Source organism: Mugil cephalus, chromosome 19 (assembly GCF_022458985.1).
Source record: "Mugil cephalus isolate CIBA_MC_2020 chromosome 19, CIBA_Mcephalus_1.1, whole genome shotgun sequence".
Taxonomy (NCBI): domain Eukaryota; kingdom Metazoa; phylum Chordata; class Actinopteri; order Mugiliformes; family Mugilidae; genus Mugil; species Mugil cephalus.
The window spans coordinates 12,584,448-12,600,464 of NC_061788.1; the positions used below are offsets into that span (position 1 = coordinate 12,584,448).

The following is a 16,017-nucleotide window of genomic DNA, read 5'->3' on the forward strand; positions in this document are numbered from 1 at the left end:
CAGATTTGTGAACACGCAGCCTTAATGTCACTGACGTTTAGCATCTTGATTATGGTCAACGTTTTCGTTCACTGCGCTAGAATGCTAGCATTTAACACAAAATACAGCTCAGTCTAACAAGAACGTATGAGACAAATCTGAATTTTGACTTGATTAAGCTAAAGTTGAAGCAGACAAAGAAAATTCATTCTATCCATCCATCAGTGGTCCATTCACATCCATTCACACCATTCAGAGCCGGTGTGAACTCATGGAGGCACTCTGGGGTGGAAATGTGATACACTCACCAGTGTCACTGCTATTCATTCCACTAGAGAGCCTGAATCTGGTTTGGGCATGTGCAGGTGTCCTATAATTGAAAATACTGGTCCAGTGGCAGTGAATGAAAAGTAGTTTTATTAACAAAATCAAAAGCATTAGCTTTAAAACTGACAGACATTCAAGCTCTTTGAGGCCATGGTGTTCTCCGTTTATGGTCTCATAAATGGAAGTGGGGCATCTAACCAGAGTTTTCTCTTTGAACCGGTTTGATTGAATTAAAACTGATAAAACAGAACAAAGGCAAACAAGCAAACAAACAAAAAAGGGATTAGGACCACAACTACGAACCAAACTCCAGCATAACTGTAATAAGGCATAATAAAATAAACCGTCCATGTAGCTTAGTACTGCACTGCTCCTTCTCATAATGTTGACTTAAAAAGCTTTGTAACATCTCATAGTGATGCCATAACTCTCACACACAAATCCTAATACACAAATGGATTCACGCAATCAAGAAATAACAAACTTTCAAACATTTTCACATGCATGGACACACACAGGCAGGTCATGGCCCCTTATTAATATTTCTTATTCAGGAGTGTTCTTTTGGCAGAGCTGTGCTGCTGCAGTGTGTGGCCTGGCGGCTCACAAAAAGCTCTCCAAATGAAGTTTTATTGCCATTCCAGGAGGTGACTCATTGGACTGTCACACTAATGAGGGGTTCCCCTACTTCTAACCCATTTTTCTCCCTCTCCGTTTTTTTCTGTATGCTTGGGGTTTCTGCCTTTGAGCCTTCCTCTCTCTTAGTCATCATCATCCCCATCATGCCTCCTCTCAGTGCTACCGAGCGTAATGTGATCAGCGTTGGTCGTTTGTTCAAATTTGCGACAGGTCTACGTTTACGTTTTCTCGTCGAGTGACATTTCATGCAAAGAATAACATGGAAGAACCAAAACATTATACTGAAACAAAAAAAAGGGAGACCAGGGCGGATATAGCTGGGTGTATAAAAAGTCTCTTGTGATATTATACAAATCTATGTAGAGTGAATGAGATAAGAAAGGGGCATTAATAGTAGGTCAAAGTACCACTGACTGCAAAGACCGTCACACATCTCCAGTGTGTGGGCAAAACTTTGCACTCGCACACGGCAAAAACTAGAGCCAACAACCAGCTGGCCCAGATGTTCTGCATCTGCGTGATAGGAAATTTTTATCCCAGAAATCGAAAGAGCTACTATTTGCTGGGAGGACAGGAAAAATTACAAACAGTTATACAGAGGCGGCCCCTCATGAATCATGCCGCTCAGATTAGAAAATAGCTGCATTGATTATCTAGATGATCACGCAAACACGGTTCCTGAACACCACTGCCTTGTGTTGTAAATGATGTGGACTGGTGTCAGTCTGTTTGATTAGTGGTGGGTGGGTACAAGATGAAGAAAACTAGTATTTTGGATTTGTTTGGTGAAGAGACTGGACGCTCAATCCGTGACTACACTGTGGACTTTTAGCTCAGTAGTGATAGCAGTATGAGAGATTGCACTTATTGCACCAAGACGCTGAAAACCGACCTGAGGAAGTGTTTCTTCACCATAGTGATGGGAAACTGCTGAACAAGCATTTGCCAAACGAATCTAATCTAACAGCATTCTGCATCCCAGCCTTTTGCTACATAAACTGAAGGTCTTGATTCAGAATTCAACACTGATCCAGGTAATTCATCTGCCGATGGTTTCACTTCTCACTCTGTTGGAAGTTGTTGGGACTAAATTCCACTCTGATTGTACAGTGGTGGAGTCATACATCTTTATAAACAGTTTTCTTACTGTCTTACTGGATGGCAGAGAGAAACACACAGGAACAGAAGTGTAATTTTCCATTAATTTAAGTGATGGAATGAACTTGGCGATGAACTTCTCAGACTGGCAGGCGCAAACAATTTGTCACAGTCGCACGGTATAAATTTTACTTGTGAAGAAAATAGCCCCACCCATGCGAGCTCCCTATGTTTCTTCTTCCCTTTGCCGATGAATATTGAGAAGCAGAGAAACAAATACTGTACATATTGTATACATGTGGGATGAATCACTCAACAATCGGGTAAGAGAGGTGGACTGACTTTCATTCAAATGCTAATAACGATTGTAAAAACACGAGAGATTGATTTTAAAGTTAACTTCTCGTCTAACCTTTATTATTATATTCTGCTTATAATCCGTTCAGTGTGTGAAAGCCTGACATATATTATATTATGGCTGCATAGTTGGCAGGGTACTGACTGCTCTGCGTTGTTACGGTCTGCATGCAGTAAGTCTAAACTGTCAAAGCAAATGTATTTCTACACAGAATGAAAGGGTCCCTTTCTGTCACCACCCTGTAGTGTGATAAATAATGGGGTAGTGGCACATCAAATGAAGACTGCAACTCCGGTTCAAGAGCAGCGTTTAGGAGGAGATGTGCCATCTCAGTTAGCGTACTGTATTTGTCAGTCTGTGTAAGTGCAGCCGTCAAAGCTCTTCTTCTTTGTTGCCGCTGGTGTCTATTCACGTCTCCACACAAGTCGTGCTGAAATGCATGCTATGTGTCTTCAAGGTACCATTAAATTATCTTTGTATGTTCAGTTTCTTGGCTTTAACTAGATATTTACAAGGAGTGATGGTGTGTTAAAGAGCCGCGCTGCCAAGAGAAAATCTCTTAGAGTTCACATTCGCATATTTGCTGTCAGCATGTTCTAACATTCTCACTTAACACAATAAATCCCAGATGGTAATTATGTTTTTGCTGATTAAAATATGCAGAGACATAGGTAGAATGGAAACAAAAGAGACCTGAATAAATGAAAGCACTTGCCAACGCGCTGACCAATGTTTTGTTAAAACAATTAAATTTTACATGCGATTACCTAGGAATAAATCAGTGCAATATATGGTGTGTGTGTGTGAGCAAATATAAGAAAAACAAAGTAAAGGATCACTCAAGTGTTTTGGAAACACACTTTTTTGTCTATTGCATTTTTTTTCATCCTTATTCTCTAGTGGCACGGAATATCTATTGTCCATCCCTCACGCATGGACATGAAACACCCATAACCACAAGTTCTTTTCTAAGCTTTGAAACCACCTGACTGATATGACTAGAGTGGTGATGTGGGTATCACAAGAGTCGCAAAATGCCACCACCATCATCAGCATCACCCGCCGACGTTATGATACCAGAGACGTCACCCAGACACTTATTCAGCCTCATTCCTCCACTGACGTTGACCTGTCCTGATTCATATTTGTTTATCTACTACGCCTTGAGTCACAACTTTGCTGTCAAACTCTGTAACTTACTGGTTTCATTGTTTTTATAAATGGAAACATGGTAAATACAAGTTGGCTTTTTGAGAACAATTTACGAAGAAAAAAAGTGATTAAAATATCTAATGTAAAATAAGCTAGCTGGGTTTACATGGAGCCAAACATTACGATTACAGACGGTTTAGAAGCCCAAACCGAATGAAAACGCTCCATATAAACACCTCATTCGAATAAACAGGCCCACGGGGGTAGAATATTCCTTTTCCCAAACTGATCTAAAGTCATGTAAACGGTGAATCGGTGAAAATTTAATAATAAAAGTGGAACATGTAAACATCAGATCGGAATAGATCACCTCACATGTAAACAGCTGACCAGAAACCTTCAATCAGAATGAGAAAAAAGTCTCCATGTAAACTCTGTTTACATCTGGACACTGAAACGTTACTTCATTCTTCTTTGCACCGCTGCTCAAACTCTGACAAAGCTGCACAGGTATTGGCTGTGAGCAGCCCTTTCTAAGTTCTCTATGTTATGAAGCTTTGGGCTTTGCCTCATTGAATAAAATCACATTGCTCTGCACTGTTTTTCACATTGCTCCCTATGTACTGATGCACTTATTTTACCCTCTACTTTCACAAGCCGACCAGGGCCTGCTGCCAGGGAGCATCCCCACACCGATATAATTTATAGGGTGTGTTCAAAATTATTCTTTAAAAGGTCAGAAAAAACGAGAGGCTGTTTTTACACATGAGCCTGTTCCTGGCCAACACACAGGTTTCATCAGATACCCACTCAGACAGCGTGATCAAACACCGATCACTGAATGGGCCACCATACAGCTGGGGAGCGTTCAAAGACACTCAGGTAGGTAGGCAAGTGAGGCATGCTGGCTGCTGCCGTTTCCCTGTCATCCAACTACACAAACAGACATGTGCACACACACACACACACACACACATTCAGGTCACCACACACAAGTGGCACATTCCTTCTGTGACAGAGTAGTGACCAAATAGGGGGCTCAGGTGTTTCTGCCTTTGTAGTTGTACAAACACCGAGAAAGACACAGAAAGTGAGTGAGACGGAAAGAGAAAGGGAGGGAAAAGGTATGATGTTTTCCTTTTTCTGCCTTCGCTGTGAAACCCCATCCCGCTTTCATTCCCTCTTTCATTGTGTCAGTCCCTCTTTTGTGTGCACTGCTGACGAGGCCCTCTTGACACTGAAGAGGTTATCCAGCCGATACCCGACTCCCATTGAAGATGTTCAAACACACACACACACACACACACACTTAGCACACATTCACTATTCTTTTTTTTTCTCCTTTAGTTGTCCTGCACATAAGCCGCTGTCTCTCAATTTCTTCCTTTCTTCTTTGTTACAAGTCTTTCAGTCACCACTTTGACTCTCCAACACAGATACGCAGGTCACGCCACAGAAAGATACGACAGAAGAAGTGTCAGAAAACACTTACGTCATCGTCGAGAGCGGGGAAGAAAAGTGGGAGTACGGAGGGAGATATCCCTTCTCTTGTGTTCTCCCACCTGCAACCATATTTTCCCACATTCTTGTCTCCTGTTTTCATCACTATTTGGTTCATCCCCTTGAGTATAAGTACCAGGCACAGGACACCACACCACATCAGATCCAGAGGGCTTCACACATCAGAACTTACTTTGGTTGGATGACTTACTGAAAGCTCTAAAGTTCCCCCTCAGATGATGGATCCAAATGGGCCCAATGTCATCAGTCAAGATAAGGCTGCATGTGTGTGTTACAGTGCTGGCTGGAGCACGCTGTACTGGGGCAGGACTCTCAAGTTTCCAAAACCGGGAAGCATCAATCCAGCCAATATAATTGTGGATATATGTGCACGTCGTGCTTCCAGTGTTTATTTCTCCACAGCCAAACTATCTTTAAAAAAAAAAGTCTGATGTTTTCAAGTGAAGGGCACATCTGCCTGAAGCCTCTGAATTAACAGGTTGTTGGTTCATTACAAACTGTAAGCTACGATGATCAGGCTGCACAACCACACATATGGTTTTTGGTAATACAATACATGATTTGCTTTTGTTTTTCAGCACTAATCAATTGGACAGCACCCTCTAAAGATAGTTTAATGTTTCTTTAGTCACCGTTTTGTGAAAGGTGGAACTTGAATATGCAGAAAGTGCATGTCTTATTAGCACGCACTTTGATTAGCACTTCTCAGATTATTTATTTGTGGAGTAGAAATCTGTAGAGGGAAGAGCATTAAATAACCTTAAACACATGCACAAAAAATAAGCCTGACAATAATTCATACACACAGGTAGCAGCTACTTAAGTGTTAATTCATGTTGGGCTTTTCTGCAACAATTTCATCACATGAAAGATGATGCTCGTTTGGTCCAGTTTGGCTATAACATGGCGAACAATATGAGAATGAGGTGTCCTAATATGCATAATATTGTTCATAGCATACTGATGAATTTAACCTTTGGTGTACTCCTGTGGCTTTATTAGTAACGTTACATGCCCCGGATGGTAAAGATACAGCAACATCCGTGAGAACATCATGAGGCGTTCACGTATTTTTTTTAAATTTTTTTTTATTACCCTGATTTTCTTTTATAGCAGTAGCATTATATTTACTGTGCACAAGTAAAACTCAAGTAATAGTCATGGCAGGGCAGATGTAGTAGCTGTTCACAGTCTAGGAGTAGCTATAGTAACAGTAGTAGTTATAAAGGTAGTGATGCTGGTTGTAGTTAGCACTGATGGTCTGAATAATGCATCTTCATGTTTTTGTTGGTTCTCAGAAGACTTCCCAAAGGTTCGGCCCGTACCACATAAATAAAGAAAGAAACAGGGCGTCTCCAGTGAGCATTTTAGGGACACTGTCCTGGACTGCCCTGCTGCAAACGTAAGGCTTCTATCATGAAGTCCATACACTAAACCTGTAGGATTAGGCTTAATCCACAGCCAGTCCATAAAAGGCTTCAACGTAAACATTGAAGTGAATTAAGTGAACTGACAGAAAAAAAAAAACTTTCTGTGCAACATGAAGTAATTTGTTGCAACAACAGGTGTGTATTAGCAGCGACCACTGGAACAGTTCCACCGTGCAGACGTCTGTCTGCATAAGCAGGTATAAATCTCGCTGAAGTGGTTATAGTATGTTGTCATGTCAGATCATCCGGGATGAATAAACAGTCCTGCAGACCAATGAGACCACACATTTCAGAAATGAACAGAGGGGAGCCTCTCTCTTCATACTGTACCCACATAAACGCACAAATCCATTTGCAAAGACACAGCTAAACAATCCTGTTGTGTCCTGCAACTTTTTACAGATTTGGCTTGATAGATTAGCGGCCTCTAAAGCATCATTTTAACACAAAGCTTGGAATTAAAATATTTTTTTAACCACACAGATGGTAATCTCCAAGAACTGAACACTGAGTTAAAGGCTATAAAGGCAACACATTTATTTATTATTTTAGAAAGTTTTAGAGCAGAGTTGTCAAACTCATTTTAGTTCGAGGGCCATATACAAGCCAATTTGATCTCAAGTGGGCCAGACCAGTGTCATAACAGCAAAAAAAAAAAAAAAAGTAATGACAGCTCCAGATTTTTTTCCATTTGTTTTAGTGCAAAGAAGAGCGAGTAAATTAGGAGAGTGTTTAGAAAAATAAGTGCAAGTGTTTAGTCCTTGGTCTCAGTGTTGTGTGAGACCAATTAAATAAATACATAAATAAAGCAGACTTCTTTGTAATTTTCGCAAAATTGCCAGCCCTCCAGAGGGTGTCTGACACCTGTCTTTTTCACGGCAAGTGTGAGAATGAACAAATGATAGATGCGCAGCTGACCAGAGTAGAAAAAAAACAACAATAAGAGCCTGATATGCTGTTGACAGTTTTGATACAATAATCACAGAAATGTTAAGAGGAAAGTACTGGGAAAAATAAATAAGATTTATGCCCTTCAAGATGAACGATCTGTTACAGTGACAACTTCTGAGCCAAACAGATGGAGATCATACTGAGAGACACCACAGTCACATAGCAGACGTGCTTTCAAGGATTTCCACCCTAGTGTTTGGGTCTGACAGCCACAACAAGGCTACATCGGCTACCAAGCGTTTTAGGTGATTCCCCCTCGATTTGCATAGGCTGGGTTTCCTGACCATTCAGTGTAAATACAGTTTGTTTCTTTTTGCATTTCTTTTTTGCCCCTACAACTCTCAACTGGCCACAAGACAATAACAAACTGAAGCTAAGCGGTCTGGGAAGATGTTTCAATAAACAATTTGTTGCTCTGAACTTCGTGATGCCTCCGCTTTAATGGCACGTATGCACAAACATACAGACGCACACAAACGGAGAAACCGCTCTAAATGATCCCCGCCTTACTTCAGAGAAAATCCCAATACCGCATTTCTTGCCACTATATTAACCACCCCTCACCTCTTTTCACCCCCACCTTACTCCCCTTTTCTCTCATCTTTCCATCCCAGCCTCTCAACAATTTACATCCCTAGGTTGAGAAGCAGCTGGACAATAAAAGCAGCTTAAAAGGACACACTCCCACCATGTTTATGTTAGCCAGCCCCGAGCAGCAATCAAACTGAAGAGTAAAGAGGCCAGTTATTTTGGTCACTGGCCAGGTTTGTGTGTCTACATTTATCTCGAGGCTTCTGCAGTCAAAATTACTTTAGGACAGTCTGGGCCAGACATTGTGTATGTTTGTGTGTGGGTGTGTGTCCATGGGACGATGAATCCAAGAGGCCTGGTCTGGGGGGGCTTTTAAAACACCGCTCAATAGTTTCTCCAAACAAGCTGTTAGTACGATCAGATTAGACATTAAGAGAAGGAACATGCCCTAGATCAAGGATGAAAGAGATTCCTTCGGTCCATCTTACCAGGCTGATGATAACCTATCTATCATCTACCTGCAGATGCAACGAGACCGGGGATGTAATGGCAGCTTGGGATAGTGCATCTTTTAGTGGACCTATAGTGGTTTACATCAGCTGACAGAGAAAATAAAAAGTTAGAAAGGTATTCCAGAATTTTTTTATCTAACTTATCTGGCACTGAAAGTCGTGTATGGTTGCGAATAACTGTGATGTTCTTGAGCTTTTTGTTTTTTTACATACTTTATTTATTCTACATTTTATTCTCTTGTGATTTGTTTGTATCTTTTCCATCAAGGCCAAGGAGTCTGGCCCTACAGGGGGGCCCAAACCTCCATCACCATAAGGTGGAAGGTGAACACCTATAGGGGATTCTGGGGATGCAACTCAACATGAGACTGAACTGGTCAGACAGCACCGAGGCCCTCTACAGAAAAAGACAGAGCAGGCTTAGGTCCTTAAATAGGTTATTATAGGTATTCAACCAGTTTGTAGAGGACAAAATTACCTTCTTTGCTGTGATGTGCTGCAGAGGCGGCACCAGGCCTGTCCATCTCTGTGGCGGCTCAAATGTCTTACCAGAGCTATCGCAAACTGTGTCCTGGATATATATACCCCTTATCTTTATCTTTTAAAATTTAATACCAGCCGATCCAAGTCTTTAAATTTCCTCCCCTGGAGATTCATAAAGAATTTTCTTATCTTATTCGCATTCTCCTGGATCTCCTGTGGATGTAACACGGACAGTATAAAGGGCTGTCAAAGCTAATGCAGCAAGGAGAGGGCAACACCAGAAACTACGTAACCCTCTGTAATGTTTTTCACCTTAGCACACATACTTCATAACATTGTGACCACTGACTTTGAAAAGTAAATACCACCAACCATCTTGTGACAATTCAATGTTCTGCTGGGAAACTTTTGGACCTGGCATTCATGTAGAAGTTGGTTAGACACGTACCACCCACCTAGACCAGACCAGACCCCCCCCCCCACCCCATGGCAATGACACTCCTTGATGTTAGCAGGACATCACAGACACACGCACAAAAACAGTTTGGGAACAACTCAACAAAACGCGAAAAACGACACAAGGTGTTGACCTGGCCTCCAAATTCACGTATCTGTGGGATGATCCACAGAGTCCTCTCCCCTCAAACCATAGGACTCAAAGGCCTCCACTAATAACATCCTGTTACCAGACACCGCAGGACATCCTCAGAAGGTAGGTGGTCATAATGTTATGCCTGACTGGTGTATAATCTTTCTAATTTTGCCAAAAATATGTGGATTATTTTGGCAAAATTAGAAAGATTATACACCAGTCAGTCACCAAACGTTTTAATTTGTTGCCTGTGGAGCGTTCAGCCTGCATACTGCAGGTCTACGTTTCATGTCAGGGCCGTGAAGGCTGACAATTTGTTGGAAACCATGTCATACAGATTTGTTGGAGAGGTTTCGTGTTGTTCTACAGCCACACCCTCTGGTTGAATTTTTGACACACACACACACGCACCATTTCCAAATCTCTTCAATCGCACATAGTTTCATCTACATGCTTTTCAGCGAGGATTATGTCATGGACACAAGGGAATGCATCTGTTATACACACACACACACAAACATCTAACTAGCGCCTGTGGGTGTGGAGCTGCAGACAGCTTTGAGGTTTGAACTCAATACAAACGCGCAGCAAAGACTTGATCCTGTCTCTGTGGCACTGATTTAAAGTGAGCTTCTTCAACTGATTATGAGATGAGATGTTACCGTATCAGCAACGCATAGTTTGAGCGCGGTTTTAGGGACCTTAAGTCTTAATTATACAACTGCATCGACACCGAAGCACGATGTGCACCTCCCTAGGATCGACGCAGACGACAGCAACTGGTACAAAATGCATGTCCTCTAGTGGTGCTGCCTTCAAATTTATCCGGTCAGTTCAAATTGCCATTTCCTGTATAAGACATTATTTTAACTCAACGCAGTGGCAGAGGAATTATACTCGTATTTGGTGGCGTAATTCCACAGTGAGGCCGACAGAGCAGCATCTTAAAAAGTAACATTCACAAAAGTGTTGGTCACTTTAAAATGTGCTTCTTCAACAAAGAGATGAGATATTGTTATAGCACTGAAGATTATTAATAGTTTCAGGGAGGCCTCATAAAACGTAGCCCGTAAGTGTTAAGCCAGTACACTCTTAATGAATAAATAAATTATTGAATTTTTTTTTCAAAAATTAATAAAAATATGAACCATTTGTACATATATGTGAAAGAAATAATGGTATAAACTAAAAATAATAATAATAATAATAAAATAACGTAACCAAAGCACATCTGAAAAAGAAGTAGGAAGAAGTAAACACTTGTTAACTATTCCTCAGTTTGTATCAACGTTTATTCTAAACAAACATCCATAAAAAATATATAAAATGCATAAATATCTATACATCTAAACCTACGTTAACCAGGGGGTGAAAGGTTTTAAACTGAATCTACATCCAAAATGAACTGCAGATTCCCAACAGTACATTGACATGACCTTGTTGAAGATTGTGTGTGGAGGGGCTCCACAGACCACACAGTAGCAAAACAAACTGGCTGAACAATAAAATCACTTCTTCAAGAGTTAAAGATTTATACTGCTCAGACCGGCTGCCAACGAGAGAAGTTTGTGCTTACGTTAGTGTGTATGTGTTTGTGACAAAAAGCTCAAATGAAGCAAACTGGGAACGCGTTCAGCCATGACCTCAGCGAAGCTAACGTGCTACTAAACGAAGCAGAGCATCAACATCGTCAGAAAAACCTCAATGTGCACAGAAAACAGCCGAAGTCTGACAAACCACTGCAAATAAAAATGACCTCAAGAGCAAGCAGCAAACACGGCCAGTAAAGAGAGCTTCCTACCTTAGCTCGAGTCAGGGTCATCCTTTCAGCGCGGTCACGGCAGTTGGAACAAAAAAAAAACAGTAATTTCGGACAGGAAGTGGCATTTAATGTTCTTCCTCGACACCAGACATTCTCACCAAACTGTGGTATCTTGACGCAGTCGTCATGAAATGTAGTTTAAAAAAACAAACAAACAAAAAACAAAAACAAAACTCGACGTTAAATCCAGAGGACAGCGTCTTTACCTGAGTTGAGCGCGCGCGCGCGCGCTAACCAACGTGTTTAATTAGCTAGCTAACGTAACGCGCAATTTGGGCGGAGCCAATGGCTAGCGTTTTTGTTCGTTTGTTTGTTAGCTAGCAATTACTGTTGCTTAGCTCTGTTTCAGAAGCGTATTTCTAACAACTTTTGAGTTACTGCATTGATTTGTTTTTGGCAAAATGTACATTTAGTCTTATAAAATTTAAAATAAATAAATAAATAAATAAAGCATGTCTACAACATTTGATGCAAACAACAAAATCATTAAGCAGCCTCTTCTCAGAATGTACCTAGACTTTATAAATATAGTAACGTTGGTCTGGTGCCATGACACGGGCCCTGACGGTTGAACATCTTCTCATCTACAACTTGTGTCATTTCGATATGATCACACTTGTAATCTTGCTTTTCAATGCTCCATCTTTCTTCACACGTGCGAGCTCAGCAACCTTATCGGACGTGGAATCTGCTTTTCTAATCACTGAAATGAACCAAAAAGGATTCCCTCATGAAAACACACTCCTGTCACAAATAATTAAATGCCCTCCACTTTAAATCGCATGCAAGTCCAAGGAAAAACAAACCGTGTTGTGTTTTATTTATTTTTTTCCTTCAGGGAGGACAGACTATACCTGCTGAGAGGAAAGATGGAGGCTTATTGTGTCTGGAGCATGCTGGCTGTCCTTCAGCGCTCCCAGTAAATACTGGCGGTTTGACAACGGGCCGACTCGAGCTGAGGAGGCCGTCACCTCGGAACGTATCAGCTCACGCATCTTCATGCTCTCTCTCGCGCACACATTAACAAATGCACACATGACCTTTGTCTCGATCTGAAGACCCCTGATTACAGATTTCAGAGAGAAGAGAAGAGAAACGACTGGGACAAGTCGACTGAATGAAGGCCGATGAATAAATAGCTCCAGGAAGCCGGAGAGAAGATGCACGCAAAAACAAGTGACCACACCGGCGCGGTAGACGCAACTCCCCGACAGTAATTCCTCAACCTGTTCTTTTTTTTTTTTGATCACTATCGCAAGATCTCGCCTCTGATGTGGGGAGTGACAGTTCTCCTCAGATCTCCTCAAGCCTGAGAGCAGATAACGGCCCGTCTGAGTGCTACTTGTTGCGGGATGAAGCCACCCTCATCGCGCACACATGCAATCCCCGCGCGTGCAATCTACTCTATCTCTGCAGACACCACTCCCCTCCTAAGTACCTCCAGCGCACCGTACGCCGGTGAATAGCAATCAAGTGGCGCTTGTAGGTGAAAATATCACACAAACCGATATTTACATTTCGGCCATTGTCGCAGCCCTCATCTCGTACTCATGCGATCCCATTCTGGGAGAGAGGGACACTTTGGGGTTATGGAGGTGGCGTCCTCTCCCCGCTATCCCCGCTAGTTGTTGTGCTCGTCTTTCACGCGAATAGAAGAAACGCTCGTCGTATGACACCACTTACAGGAATTAAATCCCCTCCCGAAAAGTGTTTAAGCAACTGATTATTTGCGTATGTTACCCTGAACCCTTTGGGGTATAAATTATTTCGCGCTAAGTGTGTACTTTATTTCGCCCAGCCTCCATAAAGCGGCACTGAAGAGAAGTGTTGGTTAAAAACTCCTTCCACTCATCCAGCTAATTGCCGCAAATATTTGCGTTTTCGACCCCGCCGTACGAAATTGGGGCCGGTAACACTAACCTCAAAACTGCGGTAGACCTCAAGGAAAAGCGTGCACATCGGCGGTGTTTACCGTTCACGGAGTTCAATCGCACCTTTCACCTTTAGGAGCGCGTCGGGGGAAGGAATGACACGTTCAGGCAACATCTAGTGTAAATACAGGTTTATTAGGGATGAAAATGTTCCATGATAAACAGAAGAGGGGAAGGGAAACCAAATTCACAGTACATTTCATGTCCAGAACATCAAAACTTCAAAACCCTATTGTTGCTCCGCTCACATAACGACGCCTCTTTACAAAAATACTTTCCTTAAGAAGAAAAAAAAGGGCACAAGGGGGCACGTTTAAATTGTTTAGATTCTCCATCTCCTTTAAATTTGAGCCATACCTCAAACAAATGACAACAAATAGCAAGCAGGCATCTCAATGTTATAGCCCCTAAAGACTGAGTTGTGTAGATTGAAGCTCATGAGCACTAATGACATCTGCAGGAAAAAAAAAAAAAAACAACACAAGAGTAAACTTGGCAAACTGAGGTCTGGTGGTTAAAAAATGCAACACAAAACAGAAGGCGGTTGGTCCTGGTTTTTGGATATACAAAGAGCCGAGCGGTTGTAATCGAGTTGTGTGGCCGGAAACAGGCAGATCCTGCGGTGGAATCGGAAGTTCCTATTGGAAAGGTATTGGTCGTTTTACGGAGAGGTAGGATAGTTGTCATGGTCAACGTATCAGGTCCCAGAATGAAACTATAATAACTCTTACATCTCTCTCTTACAGTACTTTTATAGATTACAAAGTAAAGACTGCTGACTTGTCACCTCATGAACTATTGTTCCTCAGACTCATATATATATTCTTCATCTACTGTATCATAACTGCAAAAGCTCAAAGTGATAAATAAATGGCAGCAGGTCAACCTAAGAAAACATCGAAAGTCTATGGACCCATTTCATGTACTTTTAGTTTGGCTGTCTTCTGAGCCGTGTAAGGCCAGGTGTGGAGTGGAATGGTCCTTAAATAATCTTTCTTGATCTAATCAAGGGATTAAACAGCAGCCAAACCATCTATACTCATGGTGTAGAATCTGTCAGTTTAAAAAGGCGAAGGTTTGGCACAGGGTTTGTTAGTGGCAAAAGTTGGGCTTCATCAAAAAAAAAGAAAGAAAAAATAATAAGTGCTCATTTAACTAACAATTCATATATTCTGAAAAGTGGCAACACTTTGAGTGAAATAACTGCATTGTTGTTTAGACTCTTTACAGACGGTGATCCTTCATTTCCCTGCGGAGCAATGAGGAGGACACACATAGGAGTGGATGAAAAGGAGTGGATAAGAGGAAAACTCCTTCTTTACCTTTAAGGCCAAACACTCGCATCGCACGTACTGAACTAATATCTGAACCACACAGGACAAAGGAACACGTCGGGTTCAAAAACCTCAAGAAAAAAAAAAAAAAAAAAAAATCCATTCAGCCACTGGAGCTACAAGAGTGTTTGTTTGTTTGCAGGAGCAGGGCGGACTTCACCAGCATTTTAGGACAGCTGTGGTCTCGCAACCAGAATTCCTTTTGGATTATTGCATTACGTGCTCAATAGAAGATGCTTGAATGGATTTTTTTTTTTTTTTTTTTTTGGATCCAAGTGTGATTCCTACTTAATGGAGGTCACACACGGAGCACAATTATAACACCGGGTACAAAACTCTCTCTGTAAAAAACAGGAACTGAGAAAACTCTACAAAAATTTGCCGGTCTGACTTTTTTTGTCTTTTTACTTTCTACAGAAGAAAACGTGAGGAAGTAGACCTATCAGAGGGAACACCAATCAACGAAAAGCCAAACTATAGAGAAAAAAGGGAGGAAACTTTACAGAGTGGGGGAAAAAACATTAGTGCCCAGGTCTCTTATATCACTTTCTCTGGTGGTTCACTGTTACAACTTTTTATCTAAGATTTTCTTATCGACTATTTCCTAAAACAGTAAAATTTAACATATCTAACACTTGAATGCATCTACACCTCTGATTGTTGTACATTAATATAAAACGAACACTCAGTCTGCAGCTTCCCAGATTACAGATTTACAAGCAGATGTGATCAGATCATTGACCTAGAAATAAAAGAAGCGTCAAACAGAAACAAATCTGTATCTACATTAACCTTCTTTTATCTACACATCAATAATGAACGGGTCCGCCAAACAAAATATTTTTATCGCATCAATCATTTTTGCCGAGAGCGGTAATTATTGGACAAAGACGACGTGAACCTTTTGGGGGGAAACCTTTGCCTCACTGTCTACCTCCTTCCAGCCTCCGCCTGTGCTCTTGGAGGCGGAGGGTGCCCGTCCGAGGCAGCGCCGCGTTACTGGCTCTGGGTCTCGCGGACCTTGGCTTGCAGGGCGTCGCAGGTCTTCTTGGCGTCACCCAGCAACATGGCGGTGTTGGGTTTGTAGAAGATGGGGTTGTCTACAGCTGCGTAGCCCACACCCAGGGAGCGTTTCATCACAACCACCTAGACGGGAGGGAGGCAGACGGACGCTGATTAGCTTCGAAATTGGACAATTTAAAGATGACAACACCAGAGACTTTCGTTTCGAGTTTGGGGGAACTTTTCTTGAGTTTCAGCAACCGATGGGCACTTAGAAACGACCGCGCCTGAGCGTGTGCGGTTAGGTAGAATGTCCGCTTTGATTTCCCCTGGGGAAAGTGTGTGTGGAAACTCG

General features: G+C 41.8%; 1 protein-coding gene across 1 annotated transcript in view; it reads right to left on the reverse strand.

Annotated features, from left to right (window-relative positions):
* Positions 1–13,440: 13,440 nt before the first annotated feature.
* The window catches only part of nnt (nicotinamide nucleotide transhydrogenase), a 32,113-nt gene continuing 29,536 nt past the window's right edge, over positions 13,441–16,017 (reverse strand). The window contains exon 22 of the mRNA XM_047569398.1: positions 13,441–15,806. Coding sequence (XP_047425354.1) covers positions 15,657–15,806 — 150 coding nt within the window. The 3' untranslated portion in view covers positions 13,441–15,656. The remainder of the gene's footprint in view (positions 15,807–16,017) is intronic.